The following is a 22,657-nucleotide window of genomic DNA, read 5'->3' on the forward strand; positions in this document are numbered from 1 at the left end:
TAGTTTTTTTTTTCTCTGGTGGACTCCTACTGCCAACCATTGCACTGGCAAAGCTTGTATGCTTTATACCCTCTGGTGGCAACCTACCGCCAACCATTGCACTTACTCATCACAGAAGCAAAGAAAGAAAGTTGGAGGAGTTTATCAGGTTGGCTACACAAAGATTAGCATAGTCAAGAACTCCAAGTTCCATGTTTCAAATGACAGAAAATAATGGAATTTTGGTTTCACAACCCTTCCTATTTAGCTTCCATTCTACAATCTCCTATCCCACAGTCCCTGCAAAACCAAAAGGAAAGAAACAAAAAACTGAAGAACAGCAAAAGAACCAGAAAAACACAAGCTTTTCTTGGAGCTTCTTAATAACTGGGGCTGGAGGATTATGGTACAGTTTCTGAATAGCTGGATATTCAACCAATCCTTAAATATGCTCCTTGCTAACACATGGCAAGAGGGGGTGCAACTACAGAAGTACAGATATCAGGCCAAACAATAATTATAACCTGAGAAATTTGTCTCGCATCTGCATTTGGAGACGAAGATAACACATGATAGCACAACAAATTGTCAGAGCACATGGTCGAATTCAAGTTTCACTAATGGCAGAAAAGAATAAAGCAAAAATTTGTATTAGCTGCATTTCTAACCTAAACCCAAGCAAAGTTTCAGAACAAAGAATCAAACTCAATCAAAGTACCTTGAGGAAAATCTGAATCTTTTAATGTCAACAATCTATAAATGCTGCAGCTTGTATCAACCAATTTTCCAGTTTTTGGAAAGATTGAGCTTCTCTTGATATAGCTTTAACAGCTCAGACTCTTCTGCTTTAAAGCGGTTCACAAACTTCTCAATAAATAAATTGTCTGAAGTCTCCAACAAAGCCTGCAAGTTAACACGCTTGATAATACCTTTGGACAACAAATCTAGAGCAAACAGACCCCTTGGAACAATCTTTTTATCCAAGCTCATCATCAGTATACGGGGACGTTTGGCGAAAATCGAAGATCGAAAACCCATTTTATTCACAAGGAAATCCATTGTCAACAAAAATTTATCCTCAGACACTTTAATAAACATGGGATACCTCCGAAAAGCTTCCAAAGCCTCTTTCTCAGACCAACCATACTTCTTAAAAACTTCAAACTTCTTCTTCCATGTTGATTTGCTCATTGAACTCATTGCAGAGAGTGCTACCATAAACATTGGCCTGGAAGGGATGAGCCCCATTTCCTTTGTTTCCTCGATCATATTCTTAAACTGAATTGGACTTCTGATTAATGTTGAAGGCAGTGAATGAAGTGTTGTAACAATCCTACATTCAGGCACTCCATTATCCAGCAAAAGATCGATATTGGGTAACAAAATAGCATTAAGATCATAACATAAGAGGCGTGGATAGCGTTTTACAGCATGAATAATCTTCTCATCAGACTTTAGTAAATTACTAAGACAATTAAAAGAAGGGACAATTTGTTTCTCTAAGCTTGACCCAAAAATTGCTGGGTTATCAGACAAGATTTTGATAAGGTCAGGGCTTGAAGTACCTTTAGAGCGCAAAAACTCAAGTTTGGGCGAAAGGGTTTTCTCGACATCATATAAAAGCACTACCGGCCGTCTCTTGATGAGGCGGCTGATTTGGGGTTCTGAGAAACCGTGGTTCTTGAAGAAGGCAATGACAGTGTCAGCTCTATCCGAGGTTGCAAACTGAACATACTTGGCGGCAGTTAAAGCAGATTCCGAGGACAACCCACATTTCTTTTTAAGGTACGAAACTGTAAATGACTGCTTCTTTGAAGAGCTTGAAATGCATCTGAGAGTGAGAGATGCAGATACTCCTACAAGTGACGATGGGTCGTTTTGGGAAACGTATAAAACTTTGTGACTTTGAGAGGCTGTAACAGCGTGCCTCCCATGGAGAATTCTTTGGCAGAGAAAGCAAAACATGGGTATTGGAACTAAGTTAGCGAGCGAAGGAATTTTACCTGTTTCTGGAGATTAAAAATTTGTTCCTCGAAAATGTGCAGATGTAAAGTTGGGCCTAAAGCCCTTGCTTGGGTGGCATTACCCAAGGGCCGGCCCTGCTATCCAGGTTTGGAGTGATCAAAGGAAGTGTTTCACATGACAGACAATAGGTTTGACACAAAGTATCCACGATTAATTCAACACTACAATCTCCTCACCTTGTTGTTCATTTCCCACCCAGCCTAGAGGAAATTCAAAAGAAACAAAAAGTCAGAAGAACAGTATCAACCAAAGAAGTGTTGATCTATTTTTCCTCAAACATCAACCATTCCTAAACAAATTAGGCATAGGAACTCACAATTGCCTTGAAAAAATATAACACCAATTAAGAATCTCATTTTGCAATTGCACTTTTATGACAGCAAGATGAGATATAACAGCACAGTTAAGAGTCAGAGCATAGTTGAGTTCAAGCTTCACTAACAGCAGAAAAGACTACAGATAACAATTTTGTATGAGCTACATTCAAGACCTACAACAGAAGCAAGTTTCACATTAATGGAAGTCAATTATATCAAATTAACATGAGAAAAATCTGAATACTAGTAATTTATGGAAATTGTAGGTAGGGCATGAAGCCGGGTTTCAGTGTGAAGTTTGTTAGTTTTGTCTAGCATTAGCTGCTTATGATTTGATTTCATTCCTCCATTGGTTGTTGCCTCATGATATTGCAGCACATATTTTAGCTAGTATATATATATATATATATATGTGTGTGTGTATTTATTAATGAAATTTGATGCAAAAAGTCAACAAACTCAATCAAATTCCAAAAGCTTGCACATCCTGTAAAAGGTCTGAATGTAATTGAAGATGGTAATGTAATGTGAGGCAATGGCTTCCCTTCCGGGGTGAATTTCAGGCTCCAAGAGATCACTCCTCCGCACGGACAGAGGAAGACAACCCATTTTTCATGTATGGTGTACAATATTTCTGCAACCAAAGTAAAATATATATAGTACTAGTTAATAGTTGAGAATTTCATTATTTATTAACTTTTATTTCACACTCAAATGGCCATAAATTCTAAAATAATAATAATAATAATTACTATTATTATATATTAAAATAAAGTCAGCAATTTATTTATACACAATAAAAGTAGAATGGAATAGTACTCTCCACTGTTATAATTAACAATAAGTTGAGTTGGTCCACATCAGCAATCCAAAAATGTAAATTCCACTATTAATTTCTAGAAAAACACATCGAAAGTAGAACAACGATCTAATTCAAAAAGATACTATAAAATATATACCATCTTTATTGCTTGCTTTTTGCATTTTGTTTTTAAGCCAAAGAATAGGATGATTAACTTTATAAAAAAATAACAAGAATAAATGATAAAAATACAAAAACAAATAACTTAAATGCAAGACCAATTTTAATGTAATTATTCTATATAAAAATAAAATCACATATCTTATAATAAAAATATAATTTAAAATTTTAAATATTTTATATCAAACGTGCTAACTCACTTCGTTAATGGCAGAATTCTCGATCTTCCTCTGTAAAAAATATAATTAATTCACGGAAAACAGAAAGTTTGAAAGAGAGGGGAAAAAAAAATAAAAAGAAGTTACCCAAACTGCTGTCTTATATAAAAAGTTACCGAAACTGTATTATTGGTATTAATATTAATACTTGCATTCTTTAATTTAAACAAGAGAAAATTTGAGATCAAATAATTCAACAGTTTTTGTTTTTTGATAAATAATTTGTTCAATATTTACCTTCAATAACTAGGACCATTTTTTCTTATGCAGCTTTAGTAACTCATAACCCTCCTAGGCAAGGGACTTGAGAGGTGAAGTATAATGATTACTATTCTTCAATTAATCACTAAGCACTTAATTTAGATAACAAAAGTCAATGCTACTAAATTATTAATATTAATAGTTGCATTCTTAACTTTTTTTTTTTTTTTTTATAATTGGGGGAGGAGATTTAAATGGATCATGTACCAACCAATGAACTAAATGCTGGTATGCAATTGCATTCTTAAATTCAAACAAGCTACATCAAAATACTCACATCCAATATTTGGCTGAAAAAAATAAACTTGTTCAATATTTACCCTCGATAGCTAGAACCATTTTTTCTTTGTACAGATTCAGTAACTCAGAAACCTTTAACTCATAGCAATAAACAAGCCTCTACCTAGGAAACAAATGTGCTACAAATTTGTCAAGGAATATTTCCTCAAGCTAAGGTAAAGTTTTTGACATAACCTCTGACAAATGTTATTCTCCAAGCTGAACATCACAACAGCAGGTTTTCTGACAATAGTTAAAATGGTAAATCCCATTTTGTTCACTGAAAAAGTCATTATTGCCGTAATTTTAACCTCAGAAGTGTTGCAAGTGAAATGCTCTAAAAGTCTCCCGTCAAACTTGATTTGGTCATTGAAGAATATACAAAGAGAGCTGATATACGATCGAATTCCATATTATTCACTGTCTCCCCAGTATATTCAACTTAAGTGGATATGTTGACAACACCTGAGGTTAAATACAAAACATTGATCTAATATTGGATTGTGTCACTTGAATATGGCTCAAAATATTAATATTAGGCAAAACATATTAATTTTGATATTCTCATCTAGACTGAAGAAGATTATGAATAAAACTAAAAACAGGAATAATTTGGTTCTCTAAGTTTGTCAAAAAAAAAAAAGTGGGATAAGCTGTTAAGATTCTAACAAGATGAGAACATGAAACGCCTTGAAAAAATTCAATCTTATGCAAATAGAGTTTTCTCAGCAAATATTGATAGACGAGGTTTGATCATTTTAGTGATATAAGATTTCAAATAACCCTACCAAGTCAGGTTTTTATGGACTTGAAAGTTACTATGTTGATATGAAAAAGTAAAAAAATGTAAGTTTGAAAAAGTAAAATAATACTGATTTGAAGTAGCTGAGATGTATGAGTGGGTAGTTTTGAAGATTTGAAGTGGATCAGCTACATAATTGAGGGTATTTATGAAGAGGTTAAAAAGAGTCGGAACTCACTTACTGGCAAAAATTCCTTCGTATGGTATTTGAGTATTTGAATGTGTATTTATAAATAAAGTGAGAATTTATTTGTAATCTCCTTTAAGTCTTTTTTAAATAGAATTTATAAGATAAAAATAATATTAAAACAATTTAATTTAAATGAATAATATTTAATTAAAATCTTAATTTTAATCCAATCTAAAGTACTTTACGTTTGTTTGAACTTACTAATTTGTTTATGTTCTGCTGGATTACTTGATTGGTCTAATGGATCATAATATAATAAATATTCATATTTATATATATATTCATAATATTTAAAAATTAAAGAAGGTATCTTTTCTTGAAATTTTGAGAATAAGCACTATTTTTACTCTTTTGGTCTTTGCCTTGATAATTTAAAGGTGGGAGGTGCTGCGTGCATTGGTGAATTTGTCTTGTAATGGACTTGAATCTCAGATAGTCTTATATTTCACAACATTAAACAATCTCTTCTCATTTCTTTTTTGTTTTTTTTTTATTTTGTATTGGTTTAAAATTATTTAAGAAGGCTAGCACTTTAAGATAAAGAGCTTTTTCATAGTATTACACTATTATTATTATTATAGACTAGTGTTTTTTTCCATTTATTTTTAATATTCTTGCTTCAAAATTAAATGTTTGGTTTTCATATGATAAAATATAGGGTTTTTTGGTTTCTTTTCTTTGAGTCGATTCTTTTGAGACTAGATTCTTTAATATAAAATTTTCTATGCTTAATGCATATGATAAAATCGAGATACGTATCGTGTATTGAGATATTATTTTTTAATATCCAGTAACGGTAAAAAATTTTAAAATTAATTATAAAGAATATATAAATGTAAAAAAACTAAAAATATTAAAAAATTTTAAAAAATTAAAGATTATAAGATATAAATTGAAAATATGATTATTTTTTAATTGAAACTGTTAACATATTTTTTTATAATATATGTTTTTTATATTAATTTATTAATTAGAAATTAAAAAAACACTTATCATGTTGAAATCAAAAGTTAATTCAATTTTTTACTATTTTTTGTTTAATATCTAGAGATTGAAATTCATAAAAAGTAGTATTTCATGTTCAAATTCAAAAATAAAAAAATAACATGAGTTAAAATTAAGTAACGTATAAATTGTATCATATGATATGCGTTATATCTTAATATACATAATGTATATTGTGCAATACATTTTTTTTATATTTAATTAATACAGCACAGTTATAAATACGTTTCGATTTTCTACTAGTATTGTATCGATATTGAAAACTATAATTACAATATTATTGCTGTATTAGATTCCAAACACCAAATAGTCATACCGAATGTTGTTCTTGTCTGAACTGGTCCTTGGAGGATGGTTTGGCTTAAAAATTGCTGCATATCAAGCCAATCTTTTTTTTTTTTTTTTTAAAGTCCTATCAAGGCAATCCTTACCAATACATGTATAGAGTATGATAAAATAAAGTTAATTAGTCATATAATCCTCATAAATTATGGATTAGACCTCTTTAGGGAGTGTAATTACACACAATTAAAGAACTCCTTCCAAAATTGTAAAAAACAGAAAAGAGTCAGTCAGCCACAGTTGAGCTCAAAGCTCGGATACTGGCTCGATGAACGCAGCTCATATCTTGCCCTATCAAGGTTTGGAAACACATGACAGAAAACAGGTTGACACACGGTGTCACGATTAATTCAACACTATATCCCCCTTACCTTCTTGTTTGTTAGCCCAGTCCAGAGGAAACTCGAAAGAAACATAAAGTCAGGAGAACAAGTCGACGAAGGAACAGTGTTAGACGTAATATCCTCAAACATCAACCATTCCTTATAAAGCTTTCTTAAACAAATTATGAATAAGAACTCACAGTTGCATTAAAAAGAATATAATGTCAATTAAGAAACTCATTTTGCAATTGCATTTGATGACAGCAAGATTAGATATAACAGAACAGTTAAGCGTCGGAGCGCATATGGTTAAGGTCAAGCTTCACTAACGGCACAAAAGACTACAGATAACAATTTTGTGTTGGCACATTCAAGACTTCACATCAATGATTTCAATTATATCAAATTAACATGAGGAGGAAATTCTGAATCTAATCGTCAACATTCAATCTCTGCAGCCTGGATGTATCCACTTTCCAGTTATCCAATTTTTCTTGATATAAATTTAACAGCTCAGAAGCATCTGCTTTGTGATCAGAGTGCGGACTATGGTTTTTCAGCATGGAAAATGAGGGACGCACATTGAGCAGAATCAAATTCATTAGGGAGTGATGAAGCAGATAAAACATTGTGGAAAATTGTATTGGTAATGGTTAGAGAGAGATGGAAGAGGTTTTTAGTAACCCTTGGAAAATTATTGTTTCGGCGGCTAGTTTTATGTCTTGGTCGCCGGTTGATGGTTCTTCCTTTGAATACTTCTGCATTGCTCCACTGTGCAGCCTGGATTTGGACAACTTCAAGAACCTTTGTATCTTCACTAATACTAGTACTTTTTTTGAATTGTTTCACAAAATTTCTTCTGAACTCATAATAAAAAGTATTAGCAGACAACGGTTCTTACTTCTCGTTTATATTTCAGCTAAATTTTTATGGAAGCAAACCTCTGTTAACCTACTGGTGGATCATCAAAAGGCAAGGGGAATTTTTGGAGGACCATAAAGAATGCAGGAGGCAATGTGATTTAGCCAAAGGGTTCATCGGGGATTAAGGGAGAGTTCCGCAAGCAGCAAGCTTCAAAAAGTCAATGAAAAAAAGATTAGTTAGGGTCATCAAATGGATAAAAGGTGAGAGAATTCTTAGCCTGTTGGGAGTTGGAACAGCTCCAGGCTCGTTTTGAGACAGCTATAAACGAAAGTGACTTGAGCTGGATGCTGAGGATACAAAACCTGAAACCATTCAGAGCTGTCGCAAACTATTCTTACACTTTATGCTCTTGAAAATAACCACAATTTCATGAATCAAATAAGGTATTTCAAATCCACAAAGAAATAGAAATATGTTGGAAAGTTGTGATCATAATTAATTTTTAAAAAAAAGATGATAACACTAAAGTGACATAACTGTCGACAAAAAAACTAATTGCAATGAAAAAGTTTTAAACAATTCAACAACTCCATCAAAACATTCCCATTCCAAAAATAACCTATTCAATATTTGCCTTCTATCTATTTTTTCTTCGTACAACTTTAGTAGCTCAGAAGCCTCTCCGTAACGGTAAACAAATCTGTTAAGGAATACTTTTTCTGGACTCAGAAATAAAGATTCTAAGCCAAGGTTTTTGATAATAGATCTTTACCAAACAACCCTCTTGGAACAATCTTCTTCTCCAAACTGGACATCAAAATAACAATAGCTGAAGGGGTAAATCCCATTTTGTTCACCAGAAAACTCATTATTGCCGTAATCTTGTGCTCAGAGGTCTTCATTAAAATGGGTTGCAAGTGAAAAGCCTTACAAATCTCTTCCTCGGACCAGCCTAACTTCTTAAAATGATCAACCTTGCTGTCCCATGTTGCTTTGGTCATGGAAGAATATACAAAGAGAGCGGTAAGATATCGCTTGCCCGTAGGATCGAATCCCATGTTCTTTATTGTGTCTCCAATTTCCTTCAATTTAGGTGGAGATTGCAATAATATCTGAGGTTGAATCCTAAACATCGAAATAATATTGGATTGTGGCACTCCAATATTATTCAAAATATTAATATTGGGTAAAAGATAAGCTTTGACATTATAAGAGATTAATCGAGGAAAACGCTTAATAGCATGAATAGTCTTTTCATAAGACTGAAGAAAATTACTAATAAAACTAAAAGTATGAACAATTTGATTCTCTAAATTTATGAAAAAAAATAGTAGAGAAAGTAGTCGAGATTTTTATAAAATCAAAGCATGAAATACCTTTAGAGCGAAAAAATTCAATCTTAGGTAAAAGGGTTTTCTCAGCATCACACACAAGCAATGATGGACGAGCCTTGATCATTCTAGTGATATCAATTTTCGAGAAACCTTGCTTCTTAAAAAAAGCGATGACGGAATCAGGTTTTTTTGAGGTTTCAAAATTAACATGTTTTGAGGTGGTTAAAGCTGATTCTTTGGAGAAGCCAAATGTTTCAATGAGGTATGAGACAGTAAAAGAGTACTGATTTGAAGTGGCTGAGATGTATCTGACAGGTAATACCAATGGTGGGTTGTTTTGAAGATTTGAAGTGGCTGAGATGCATAATGGTGGGTATTTCTGAAGAGTTGTTATACTTTGAATCCTTCGATGGGAAACAGTTTTGCCAAGAAAATTAGTAAGGTTTAGGTTTGACAAGTGAAGTTTTGCGGAGAACAATTTTGCATAGAAAATTAAACATTGGCTAAGGACTAGGTTTAGGTTTGACAAGTGAGGAAGAACTAGGTTAAGGTTTAGGTGTGACAAGTGAGTAAGATTTAGGTTTAAGTAAGGTTTATTTGAGTGTATAGTTATAAATAAAGTAAGAATTTATTTAAGTTTTGTTTAAATAGAATTTATAAAATAAAAATAATATTAAAAGAATTTAATTTAAATGAAAAATATTTAAATAAAATTTTAATCTTAATCTAATTTAATTTAAATATACATAATAAAATTTAAGAATTCAAATCAAATTATACTCTTATAAAATTCAAATCAAATTACACCCTTGTAATTAGTCTGTTAGTTTTAAGTTTGTTTATTTGAGTATTTGAGCGTGTATTTATATATATATATATATATATATGTAGTGAGGATTTATTTATAGATATAAATAAAGCTTATAAGATAAAATTAATATTAAAATAATTTAATTTAGACAGATAATATTAAAATAAAATTTAATTTAATCTAGATATATATAATCAAGTTTAAAAGTTTAAATCAGATTATACTCTTGTAATTGATCTACTTGAATTACCTAACTTGATCTGATTTACATAAACTATAATATAAAAAACATTCATATTTATATTCATAACATTTAAAAGTTAAAAAATATCTTTTTTGAAATTTTGAGAGCAAGTATTATTTTTTCGGTTAGGGAGTGGGAGGCGTGTGCCTTGGTGATTGAAACCTTTTTCTCAGACCAATCGCAATCAAGTTTTCTCTCCCACATGGATTTAGTCAAAGGCAGCAAACACAAAGTTCATCCTCATAGGATTCAACCCCATTTCCTTCACTTTCTCCACAGTTTCCTTGAACTGAATTGAACTTTTCAAGAATGTTCTGGGCTTTGAATGGAAGTACTTTCACAATATTGCATTCAGGCACTCCATGATACCGCAGAGTATCAATAATAATATGAACTCGCATGCCTCCTGCCAGTGAGGGCTGAAGGGTTTTAGTAGTATGCTATTTCTTTTATTTTGGATAGGCTTTTCAAGTCCAAACTATTTAACACCTTTGGCCCAAAAAAAAAATCAAGTAATACATAAAAATATTTCTATTGGTAGAAGAAAATGGAATCCCAATATTATAGTAAGCAAAAGAATGTTAAAACTAATCCACTTTCTAGTTATTTGGCCAGATAAAAAAAAATTCATTCTCAATTCATCTTCACATTTGGTTCAAAGGTTCATTGACCATCAAGATAAACTTGCTTTCTATGATATTGATTGTGTATAATAATGAAATTGATTGTAAGGAAATCATTTTCTTTGAATGAGGAGTGGTTCAATTTAGTTTAAACATAGAATTTAGGGTTCAGAGACATAAAAGGGTTGTGTTTCAGTTAACAGATAATAAATTGAGACAAAGTATACAGTGTTAGTTCAGTGCTAAAATCTCCCCACCTTCTCCTTCCCTACCAGGAAGAACAAATAGAACTAAACAACAGTGTTGATGTATTATAGTCCAAACACCAAGTGTTCATTAAGAAGGCAATCATCATATAATTTCTTGTGATTATCAGCCTTTTTGGAAGCTGCTACACCACTTGGGTGATGGATGACAGTGATTTAACTTCAAATTACCAGTTATCAAACCAATCTCCCAGCACAATGCTTGCAGAGATGCACATAGCATGATAATAATATGCAATTGTATACAAGCGGCAAACCAGGCACATGACTACTTAAAAGACAGCAAGATTGAGATATAATAGACAGCAAAGAGTAAGAGCAAGTACTTTCATTCAAGTTTTATGAATGGCAGAAAAGGACAGGAGAAAAAATATTGAACTGACAGCATTGATGACTTTAAACTGAAATAATTTCAAAATTACAGAAGTCAACTCAATCAAATTAACATAAAAAAGACGATTTGAATCTTAATGTCCAGATTTCACAAAAGTTGAAGCTTTCATATCCGATTTCCACTTACTTGAAAGATCCAATTTTTCTTGATATAGCTTTAACAGCTTAGGAGCTTCTGCCCCATAGCAGTTGATAAACTTGTTGAGAAACACTTTCTCTGAACTCAGAAACAATGATCTCAAGTTAAAGTTCTTGACAAATCCTTTTGACAACAGCAGATCTTGAGCAAACAAACCTCTAGGGAGAATTTTCTTTTCCAAACTTGACATCAGAATACGAGGGTGTTTGGCAATAGCAGAAGACTTAAAACTCATTTTGTTCACAAGAAAATGCATCATTGTCATAATTTTTTCCTTAGATGTAACCATACAATTGGGTTGATTGCGAAAAGCTTTAAAAATCTCTTCCTCAGACCAGCCCCACATCCTATAAGTATCAAACTTCTTTTCCCATGTGGATTTGGACATTGAAGTATATACAAAGAGAGCTGCAAGATAACTCTTATTCATAGGATTAAATCCCATCTTCTTCACTGTCTCCACACTCTCCATAAACTTAACTGGAGATCTCAATAATGTTTGAGGTTGCATACGAAACATCAAAATAATATATGATTGGGGCACTCCAATATTTCTCAAAACATTAATATTAGGCAAAACATAACTTTCAACATCATAGGAGATTAATCGAGGGAGACGTTTGATAGCATAAACAGTATCCTCATCAGATTCAAGAAGATTACTAATGAAATTAAAAGCAGGGATAATTTGTTTCTCTAAACTAGTTACCAAAATAGTAGAGTAAGCAGTGAAGATTCTAACTAGATCAGAGCTTGAAACGCCTTTAAAGCGAAAAAATTCAATTTTGGGCAAAAGTGTTTTCTCAACCTTACATATAAGCACTTGTGGACGTTTCTTGATCACTGTAGTGATTTGGGTTTTCGAGAAGCCTTGTTTCTTGAAGAAGGCGATGACAGAATCAGGATTTTCTGGGGTTCTAAAATAAACATGTTTTGCGGCAGTTAAAGCTGATTCTTTGGAAAACCCACATGTTTCAATGAGATATGAGACGGTAAAAGATTTTTGATCTGAAGAGGCTGAGATGCATCTGAGAGATAACATCAATGGTGGGTAGTTTCGAAGAGTTGTTACACTATGCATCCTCCCATGAAGAACAGTTTTGCAAAGAAAATAAAACATTGGGTATTGAAATTTCAAAATCGGCGAGAGACGTAACTCACCTACGGATGACAAAAACTCCCTCAATTGTATTATCCGAGATTCCAGTACATTACAAGACAGCACTGTTTCAGCCACTGATGCACGCGGCGCCTCCCATCTTCTGACCGTAAAGCTATCGACCGGAAGGAAAAATAGTGCTTTTTATCAAAATTTCAAGAAAAGTTACCTCCTTTAAAAAATGTCTTCTTTTTTCTTTTTAATAATTTTTGTTTTGAAGTAAAATTGTCTAAGCTTAGTGCAGATATAAATTTTAGTAAGGTAGTATTACACTATTACTATTATAGATTTTAGTGTTCTTTATTATTTATTTTTAAGAAAAAAATAGTTTCAATTTTAAGTTTTAATTGAAGTTTTAAATGAGTTTATTATTTTCGAAATAGACATCATATCTTAAAAAAAATCTTCTTTTAAATATATATAAGTTCAACAATTAATGTTGTCATTAATTTGATGGTATAATAATATTAAAATAATAATTTTATTTTTTATTTACTTAACAAAATAAACATTCTTTGGCGCTGAGAGCATTGATTCGTGTTCACTATTTTTTTTATTTTTTCCAAAAAAAATTAATTAAACAAAAAACATTTTAATTTTTTAATGGTGTTTATATTTTTAAAACGGAATATTTATTTTAAAAACTAATAAACTCATTTAAAATTTCAATTAAAACTTAAAAATGTGAAAGTATTTTACCTTATTTTTAATGTTGTTGTCTCAAATGTTTGGTTTTCCATCTGATAAACTTTCTGTAGTCATTTTTCAGTGCAGTTACATTTATGATGAAATGATTTCCCAGAAATCCATATTGAAGAGAGGCTGAATAATGCTTGAATGAAAACCAAAGCCAAAATTTGTATACTCAACTCTCAAAGTCACATATAAATTCTCTCATACTTCATGCTTGAATCATAAAGTTCAAAGTCTTAGTTGTGGATGTATCAAGAATTCACAGGCCATGTGCCTTGAAATGCCACTAAAGAGAACAAATCCCCTGTTATTTCACCATTTCAACTGAGATAGATAATGGTACAAAATCACTGCCACAATAACAAAGATTCAAAGATGTGTCAAGAAGAAACCTATCACTTATGTGTAAGAATAACAAATTGATTTGCCAAGAAAAAAGAAACTCTTAAGTTTTAAGGGTCTGGAGGTCAAATTGCCTAAAAGAAACCAACCCAGACAAAACACCCTTCCGTAAATAGCAGTCCAGAATCTGATTCTCTTCTTCTGACTTCTTGTTGATCCTTTCTTCCGCTTCTTTGGTGATCCTCGTTTTTTTAATGCCTACAACTATTTTTTCTTCAATAACACCTAGCATAACCATTAATCCGGATCATAGTTTGACCTTCTTTTGAGGCCTTTTCAATGTACACACATGATCCTCCACCACCTGCAACAGTAAAGGCTTGTCATTTGATCAATCAAGAGTGGAATACAGAGCAAAAAATATGGTTGGAATTAAAAAACAAAAAAAGCAACCATCTTTTTCTTCTTCTTCTTCTTCTTCTTCTTCTTCTTCTTCTTGTCCTTTTTGTCCTTGCTTTTCCTCTTCTTACCCTTTTTTGGTTCAAGATTTTCCAATTTACCTTCTTCCAAAGAATCCTGCTAAATTGATAGATGGAAAACAAATTTAGAAGGAAAACATCACAAGAGTTTTGGCATGTATGATGTATCAATTACAAAATGGCAGAACTAAAGCACCTCAGAGTCACCAAAGGAATCTACATGTCGAATTGTTCTTCCTGAATTTGAAGCCTCACCTGCACATACACAGAACAAATGAAATCAGAACAAACTAATTACATACTTGAGTTGCACATGCTAAAGCAGATCAATTAAGCACATAGAAACAACCTAAACAAGCTTATACTAGCTAAACTGCCATTTAACATATCTAATATTACAGCATCTGGATAAGAGTGAAGAAACTGTGACAAAAAGAGAATCACTAATGAACCATGAAATATGATCTCAAGCATTGCCCATGGACCATTAAACCCTCTCTATTCCCTTCTTTTCCCAATCAACCAAACCAACAGTTTCATCTTTTCCACACAAATTGCTCCAGAAGATTAAATAAACAGTGGAACAAGCTGGTAGAAATTAGTTGAAAAATAAATGAATCAAATCCAAGGAACTTAGAGTCCATTCAACAATTAAATTAAGTCAAAATTAGGTCCAATTCTTTTTTTACTGCAAGATCCAGGAAACTTGACAAAACAAAAAAAAAAATTCATCCCATTCCACAATTGATAAAAACAAAAACAAAAACAACCCAAATTAAAGTTAAGAGTAGAACTGCAAAAGAAAAAAAAAATTTACTTTGAAAGACGGTCGCTTTAGCATTATTGACAGCCAATTCAAGAAGGTCAGGATTGATAGAAGACAGGCCATTGGGATCTTGAAGTTTCCTTTCGAGGAATTTAGCTAAAGCAGCAGCTTTGTTCGTCGTTAAAGGCCCTCCTGGATGCGCCAATCTGAAAACATATGACAACTCAGATCAAAGAGAGAGAGAGGAATAGAAAAACCCTAACCCTAAAAGATAAAAAGAAAAGTGTACCTAGGTTGAGAACGGGAAGGAGGAGGAAGGGAAGGGAGAGGAGCGAATTTGCTTCCCCTAAGTGCCCTCCTTTCTTCTTCGCTTAGTTCTTCCATTTCTCTTCTTCCCATTCTCTCTCTTCAAACACCAAAAAGATTACTTTTAGGAGGAAGAGGGGGTTTTAGTTTGACCAGGTTGACCAAAAATCTAAAAGTTTAAATACCCTGATCGAATTAGTTCAGTTTGAAATTGTATCATATTTACTACATTTAAATCTATGTAAATTAATATCTTTGAAATTATGAAAATTTATATTAATTAGTTATCAGATTATGAATTATTATTATTTTATGTATATATTTAATCAAAATAAATTCATAAATGTAATTACTCTTATTAAATAGAAATTATGAATTTATCTATTTGACAAGTATGTCATGAAAAATGATAAATAAAATGAAATTGAAGATAATGATTTTGTTGTGAAGCTTGTCTCGTGCAAAAATGCATTTAAAGTAATCATTACGTTGTATAATTTTTTCTTTCAATTCGAAAACATTACACCAAAACTGTTTAATATATTAAAAAAATTAAAAATAAAGTCTCCAAAAATATTAATTTAAAAAAAAAAACAAGTAACGTTAAAATCATATTTTACAAAACACTTCTTAATTGAATCATGTATGTATATAATAATGTAAAAAAAACTATTAATTTATTAACAAATAAAATAATTAAAAATATTTATTTAATTAAAATTATTAATTTATTAAATATTAATATACAAATGTTATTCTGTAATTCCTCTTCACCTTAAGTCATAGGTGAACGTGAAGATGTGATAGAAATATGTTATTAAGAAATAATAAGAAGCTTTGCTTCCTACCTCAATTAGAAGGCAAGGGGGCTCCTTTCCAATACAATTGGTTATAAGAGGGGTGAGGAGTGAGAACCTCCGGGGCACTGTGCCATTGAAATTGGAATGAAATGAAACACCAATCTGTTAACAAGATTCTCAACTCACTTTGACCAATCTCTATTTTCAGTAAGATTTTCAACATTCATTTCAAAAGATCCAACAAACTGTCTTGACTTTGCCTTAAACAGAAGCTGTTGGCATCCTAGGAGGCTATGAAGAATTCAGACAAGTAGAAACTGAGACCCAAAAACAGCTTAATGAAGTAGGCATGGTACAGAATAATCAATAATCATTCAGTGTTTCTCCTCCCCGTCCCTTTACTTATAACTTTGAAGCAACAATTAAAACTATTACAGGTCACATGCTCCCCACAGATAATGGCATCTACATTTGGTGACACAATGGGTTTAATACTCTGACAATAACATGTGCAAGGGGGAGACCGAACAAATATGGAAGAGAATAGAGTCCTCTTAAATTACATGCCTCTTTCTTTGGCCTAAAATTCTAAAAAGCAGGCAACAAAGGCAAGAGGCCAAATCCAATGGTTGAATGAGATCCGATCACCGGTGTGAAGTACTGCAGTCTATTTGGAACATTGGGGCAAGGAATGGTGCCCACAAACTAGATAGGTCATCTGCAATTACTTCAAACTAACCAAGCAAGAACCTGAAAATGTCAGCAAGCGAGACAATGCCTTCTACACGGTTAGTGCCAGCCTCCACTATAACAAGCCGTCTAACTCCTGAAATCAATTTGGGAAGATAATGTCATACAGTGATGTTTTCACAATTACAGTACTACATTTATATACCATATTTATTGGGAAAATAATGGTGGCAATGCCACTCAATATATTGCAATGTTACATCACTGATTTAAAGGCCACCAAAAGACCCATCCGCAAAATAATTATCCTTTTTAAAAAGAGAACACAAATTTAATGGAGTTCAAAAAGAGAAAGAGAGAAAGTCACCAGGGTTTGCCAATTGTTCCATCACTTTAAGCAATGTATCAGTGCGCAAACACATTTGACATCTTTGACTTCTTGTCTCATAAGGAGTGTTAGAATCTTGCCCCAACTGCAATGCCTAACAAGTAAATAAAGAAAAAAATTTAGGAAACAGGTTTTCTGCAATACACTGCAGAACCTTGTTTTAGTCTACCAATAAAAATAGGAAACAAATCTTGAAATATCCACCTCTCCAAGAGTTATCAGCTCCAAAACTTCCTCAAAATATCAACCAACCTTGTTTGGGTAGTCATATGCATAAAACCAGAAAAAGGAAACAGAAAAAAAGGTACAGCAGTTACCTGATATACAGTCATTTCATTGAGATTATGTGTATAAGCTCTGCCTTTTGCCAAAGCTGTTATATCACTGCCAAAAAAGACAACAAAATTAATGAACAACTATCACACTCAATCCAAGCTGAGAGTAAGTTTGTTGCATCCTAGAAGGATAATCAATCAAGAATGACACCTCACCTCCGACAATATATGTCCAATAACGAGTCATTATCATCAACTATAGGTATTGAACTTACTTGAGCTGTGAAACCAAAGGGCAAAACCATATCATACCAATAAACAACACATAAAAACATCAATATCTCTAATCATTTAAGGTGCCCTCTTGAGGTACTAACTTAATCTTGTTCTTGTAACTTCAAGAAAACCATCAATAATCCTATTTTTTCCTTATTTTTACTCTCTTATACCTACCATACAGTGTTGACGAAACAGGAAGCATACCTTGAACTAGCATATTTAGTGCTGAACTAAGAGAAGCAGTAGGTCTCAGCATTGCAAATGGCCGACTGCTAGATTCTCCAATTCTTGGAACCCATGTACCCAGAGGGATTGCATAAATTGGTAATTGTAGTATGGGCAAAGAGCCAGAACAATGTTTAAAATACCTGCATATGCCTAGAAATCAAACCCCATTGGTTAGGGAGAAAGAAGCCATGTACTTCCTAACGAATTAAAAGAAAAAGGAACAAACAAACAAATATGCTTACTTAACAAAACTATTAAAAGGCTCACAGTTTAGTATTCCAGAGAGAGAAGCAAGATGTAATAATTGGGGAAATAGACCATCTTCTGAGGATGAATGAATAATAGGAACCGTAGCTACTCCATTTTGCAAAAATTTCAAAGCTACATCCTTCAAATTATCATATGGTCCAGCCTGCACAATCAACAAGAATGTCAATAACACCACTCATATACACAACTATCAAAAAAAAAATGCTGCATTTCTCAAATGGCACAGCACAAGGGAATTAAGAGATGAAGCAGAAAGGCACTAATCAAAAAATATAATAGAAAGGAACCAGATGATGCAGCCTTCTCAAAACAACAAAGCAAAAGGAGCATAGATGCATAGATGGGTATCAGCAACTAATGAGGGGGAAAAAAGAAAGAAAAAGTCAGGGTTTTTTTTATGAAAACCATGTTAATATAAAAAGGTTGCGTCAAGAGGAGCACGGTTATCAATGCATTATTACTATTAATGGCCATCATAACATAGAATAAACCTCCACAGCAATGTTGCATGGCATTGATGTAATCCTGCCCCTGACTATTCAACAGTTCCATTACGCACTTCTGACTGAAATTTTCTTTTTAGGCAAGATTGATTATGTTCTGAAGAACTCCTTGAAAGCTCATAATGACATTTTTCTCCCAGACACTAGAATTCTTGCAGCTACATGACATCCAATCCCTGAATGTGACATGAAGTTGTTTTCTCACCAAATATGATTCTTAAAAATGCACTATAGCCACATTGGGAGTTGTGCCAAACTAAGATTCTGGCCTGACATGGCATCACATTGAAACAAACATTTGGTTATTATGGTCGCCAGGCAAACCATGAATAACATTACACCTAGATAATGTATGCATATGTCTATACTAAAACGTCAAAATACAAACATAAATGGAGAAACAGCTCTCTTCATTTGTAGAAACAAATAGGAATGCACATGCACATGAATAATAACATCATCTTTATTAAGTTATCATCCAAGACAAACCACCATTAAAACGAAAAATCTTCAGAAACTAGAGTCCACAACCATGGCATATTAAACACTCACATGGATGAGACGTCTTGAAATTGGTCTCCCATGCCCATCAACTTGCCCATTCATGTATGCCTTTCCCTCTTTCCAAGCAGAAATAGTGTGTGTTTCAAGCTCTTCCTCTGTCAAATTTGATCCATGATTTCCAAGCTGCATAACAAAAAGAGTATACAAGAGAAATACGCAGCAAAAAGGATCCATCTATCAGACAATTATCTTGTGTTAATATCTAGAAACATTCAAGTTAGCTGGATAAAAAATAAAACCCAAAATCTTCGAAGATTTGGAAGACTTGCTACTGCCAACAATCTTGATTCTGCATTATGAACATACCTCTCTCAGAATCAATATGAAATCCAAAGCACTAAGAATTCCAACAAATTTCCCCTTGCTGAAGTCCCAAAGAGGAGCCATGGGGATACCCTGAAAACACCTTGACTCAGAAAAGATATGTATCCAAGCTCTTTAAAGCAAGAAAATAAGCATGAATGTTACCAAGCATGTAAATAATGACCATGGAGAATTTAGGTGCATCTACAGCTAGAAAAGGCTCTAAGAATCAATAATTAGCAAATAAGAACAGAGGTTTGCTCTTTCTCTCTTTCTTTGTTTTCTTACGGTGGTAGATTATGTTGTTATGCAGAACATGGATCTTAACAACAAAAAGACCAGGAACCTAATAAAATTAACTATATTCAGTCCACAGACACCCGAAAAAAATAACTAAATTAACCTCTGAATGAAATAAACAGATACCTGCTCAGACAGAATATGAAATGCTTGTTTTACAGGTAAATCAACATCCAAGGCAACAACCTGTAAGGCAGATTTGTCTAAATTAGCAAAGTGAAAGTAATATGTACTGACTCAGAGTCAAACATGCAGAGAAATGTGTATATCATGAAAAAGGGCCGATAAGAATGCATCCAAACCTTGCCTGACTCAGGTAGTAACTCATAAGCAGTGTGTGCTGCCAAGAATACAGAGATACGATGACAGGAGGCCTGTAAATCCTCTTCTAAAATCCTAGGCATTGCTTGATTCAATGTAACAGCTGAAATTCGATTCTGCATTGCAAAAAGGTACCAAAATCCACTTACACGAGAAAGTAAACAGGAAACAAAATGGTATTAATAAATAAATAAATAGATGGATAAGGTACATAATGAGCATGCATTAAGAACTAAAATGCAACAAGCACCAATACTATACAGACTAAAGTCTGCATTACAAAACTAGATCTCTGACAACTTAAATAATAAAAAAAATAACAAATCATTAGAGTCAGTTTGAAATTGTGATTGGAACTGCATTTGACTGCAAACACAATGCCAAACAAAGTAAATTTTGCGATAAAAAAAAATCTTGATCACAATGAATTTGTTATCCATTGTGAAAAGCAAGTTCCTGCCTGATTTTGTGATTATGATGAGTTCGCTTTTGATTGCAATTTTTATTCTCAATCACAATGCCAAACTAGGCTTTAAGAAGGAAAAATATTTTCAGGAAATTGATATGCAACAAAGCTAAGGAATATAACTGACCCTTACCGTGAGACCATTGTCCACATCCATGTTACTCAGTATTTCTGAACGAGGTTGTACCTGAGGGGCCTCTGCAGGTACAGGTACAGGTACAGGTACAGGTAGAGCATCAAAAGTGTTAACTATTCCATATTCGCCATTCCTGTGAGGTTGTCGTTCATCATGTCGCCATTCACCGTCAACAAAAAACTTGTACTGCATGTAAGAACCAACACAAATGAGCAAACAAAATACAAAGAAGAAGGTCATGGCTAAAAGATTACGATTGCCACGCTCCAGAAGTGCTTGACAACAAAACCATCCCAACCTGAATACCATTAATGATAGTACTTAACATGCGCAACTAATAATACAAACATATTAATTAGATAATAACATTGAAAAAAATAGAAATTACCCGTGTTACTAAATATTTTTAATTTCCAATTCTAGTAGAGCAAATTAACAAACCTCATGGCAACCATGTGGCACGGCACAAACGGCTTGAAACACATTGGGGCAACCCTCAACCTGTGACATTGGCATGAGCTCGGTCCACCTTCATTTTCAAACAATTAACCGTTAATCCAAATGCTAATCACAAGCCTAAACATCACAATTTTTCACATCAATAGAATCTTAAAAACAAATTAAGAGATAATTAAAGTGTCACCTATTGAAAGAGCCAGAAAGGAACACAGTTCTCCCACCATGTGGCCACGTAAACTGTATTGGAAACAGCACCATGCCCGCTGTTGTTACTCTGCCAGCATCTCGGGCCGGATTCATATCCTAAGCAAACATTTGGCAACCGCCTTCTCAATAGGATCAATTATGTAACCCAATAAAGACAACAAAAATCTTGAAAATTTAAAGACCTTCCCAGCAATCAGCTTCTTTTGTAACAATTTTCTCTTCTCCGTTCAATCACTGCAAAAGAAAACAAAGTCAATAAAAGCAACAATTTAAACATCAAGGACTCGCCTTTTACTTGATTGTACGGACAAAACCCCTAACTTCGAAAGACAATTTCCTTTTTCAAATAGGGAGCGAATTTGGAACTCACCAAACAATGGAGGCAAAAGGGTAGCTTCGAAATTTGTGGGGAAAAAAATTTCGGTTAAACTGTGAGATAAATTAAAAAAAAATCGAAACCCTAAAAAGGGAGTTGGGGAAAAAAAAGAAATGGGTAAACCAAAAAAAAAGGTTAAATTTTTTTTGAATTTATTGAATGTGGGTGTGAAGATCGAGAGTAGGGAGGGGTTTTTTGCGATGTGATCGAATCTGATTTCTTTTTCTTTCTTTTTTTGGGTTTTTCCCTTTTTTTTAGTCAATAAATGTTTTCTCCTTTTTTATTCTTTTTTTAATTTTGGAAACCCTAATAAAGATGAAAGCTTTGAAAAGGATGTTGAACGGTAATTATCGTCTTTGTCTTCTTCCTACAGCATTTGATTTTTTTTTTTTAATTTTTTACCGTGGTGTAGTGGGGGAAATTAACGGTGGTTTCTTTTTTTAACTGTCAAACTGTAAAAATGCGTTTCAGTTACCTGTCCAACGTCTGTCTGTTTGTTTGTTTGTTTGTTTGTTTGGGAAGTCTTTTGTTTATCTTCCTGATAAACACGTGCGGTTCCTTGGTGGGACCCGTTACTCATGAAGGGACCAACCAAAATCATTCGACTTTTTTCCTTTTTTCTTTTTCATTTTAATTTGAGGAATTTAATTGTGCTTATGATTAAAGAAAGATTCTTTAATGAATAAATCAAAGAAAGTAATAGAGATTCCTTTCACATGGAAGCATATTCTTCCTTTTTATCTCATCTCATGATTCTTTGTTAAAGTCAACAAATAGTTTTACTTGGATTGATTTTGACCGGAGATGTCATTTGGTCACGTATTCCATGTTTTTACCGTATCTTAATTTGAATTTTGTTATTTAATAAGACATCTAAACTCGTACTTAAATATCATAGATATTATTCATTAAAATTTTATACTTGTTAAATACTTGGTTAAATTAAATTT

General features: G+C 32.9%; 5 protein-coding genes across 11 annotated transcripts; all 5 read right to left on the reverse strand.

Moving 5' to 3' along the window:
* Nucleotides 1–122: 122 nt before the first annotated feature.
* Nucleotides 123–1,988, reverse strand: LOC18603471 (uncharacterized). Of its 3 annotated transcripts, none has more exons than XM_088805363.1 (2): nt 698–1,988; nt 123–279 (listed from the first exon to the last, which is right to left on the reverse strand). In XM_088805363.1, exon 1 carries the CDS (start codon nt 1,942–1,944, stop codon nt 754–756), a length of 1,191 nt encoding a protein of 396 aa, XP_088661489.1. In that variant the 5' UTR covers nt 1,945–1,988; the 3' UTR covers nt 123–279; nt 698–753. The 3 variants fall into 3 exon arrangements, with proteins under 3 accessions (XP_088661489.1, XP_088661488.1, XP_088661487.1); XM_088805362.1 differs by having other exon boundaries at nt 123–523; XM_088805361.1 differs by having other exon boundaries at nt 123–596.
* A 6,237-nt stretch (nt 1,989–8,225) lies between these two features.
* Nucleotides 8,226–9,215, reverse strand: LOC108661644 (uncharacterized). The gene is made up of 2 exons (XM_088805804.1): nt 8,938–9,215; nt 8,226–8,849 (listed from the first exon to the last, which is right to left on the reverse strand). Exons 1-2 carry the CDS (start codon nt 9,043–9,045, stop codon nt 8,328–8,330), a joined length of 630 nt encoding a protein of 209 aa, XP_088661930.1. The 5' UTR covers nt 9,046–9,215; the 3' UTR covers nt 8,226–8,327.
* Nucleotides 9,216–11,166: 1,951 nt separating this feature from the next.
* On the reverse strand, nt 11,167–12,770 carry LOC18603473 (uncharacterized). Its single transcript, XM_007035480.3, has one exon. The coding sequence runs from the start codon at nt 12,515–12,517 to the stop codon at nt 11,333–11,335; it is 1,185 nt and encodes a 394-aa protein (XP_007035542.3). The 5' UTR covers nt 12,518–12,770; the 3' UTR covers nt 11,167–11,332.
* Nucleotides 12,771–13,536: 766 nt separating this feature from the next.
* On the reverse strand, nt 13,537–15,300 carry LOC18603474 (E3 ubiquitin-protein ligase). Of its 2 annotated transcripts, none has more exons than XM_018118826.2 (5): nt 15,126–15,300; nt 14,888–15,042; nt 14,267–14,325; nt 14,045–14,170; nt 13,537–13,955 (listed from the first exon to the last, which is right to left on the reverse strand). In XM_018118826.2, exons 1-5 carry the CDS (start codon nt 15,233–15,235, stop codon nt 13,899–13,901), a joined length of 507 nt encoding a protein of 168 aa, XP_017974315.2. In that variant the 5' UTR covers nt 15,236–15,300; the 3' UTR covers nt 13,537–13,898. The 2 variants fall into 2 exon arrangements, with proteins under 2 accessions (XP_017974315.2, XP_007035543.3); XM_007035481.3 differs by having other exon boundaries at nt 14,045–14,167; nt 15,126–15,297.
* Nucleotides 15,301–16,260: 960 nt separating this feature from the next.
* LOC18603475 (sucrose nonfermenting 4-like protein) lies at nt 16,261–21,990 on the reverse strand. Of its 4 annotated transcripts, XM_018120222.2 has the most exons (15): nt 21,702–21,990; nt 21,514–21,565; nt 21,309–21,427; nt 21,107–21,194; nt 20,657–20,851; nt 20,045–20,179; nt 19,869–19,928; nt 19,446–19,535; nt 19,128–19,262; nt 18,070–18,214; nt 17,779–17,952; nt 17,512–17,575; nt 17,338–17,404; nt 17,000–17,114; nt 16,261–16,768 (listed from the first exon to the last, which is right to left on the reverse strand). In XM_018120222.2, the coding sequence occupies exons 3-15, from the start codon at nt 21,422–21,424 to the stop codon at nt 16,677–16,679; spliced, it is 1,476 nt and encodes a 491-aa protein (XP_017975711.2). In that variant the 5' UTR covers nt 21,425–21,427; nt 21,514–21,565; nt 21,702–21,990; the 3' UTR covers nt 16,261–16,676. The 4 variants fall into 4 exon arrangements, with proteins under 4 accessions (XP_017975711.2, XP_088661408.1, XP_017975710.2 ...); XM_088805282.1 differs by having other exon boundaries at nt 20,717–20,851; nt 21,309–21,565; XM_018120221.2 differs by having other exon boundaries at nt 21,309–21,565.
* Nucleotides 21,991–22,657: the final 667 nt, after the last annotated feature.

This window comes from Theobroma cacao, chromosome 4, assembly GCF_053813885.1.
Source record: "Theobroma cacao isolate CCN51 chromosome 4, ASM5381388v1, whole genome shotgun sequence".
Classification (NCBI taxonomy): Eukaryota; Viridiplantae; Streptophyta; class Magnoliopsida; order Malvales; family Malvaceae; genus Theobroma; species Theobroma cacao.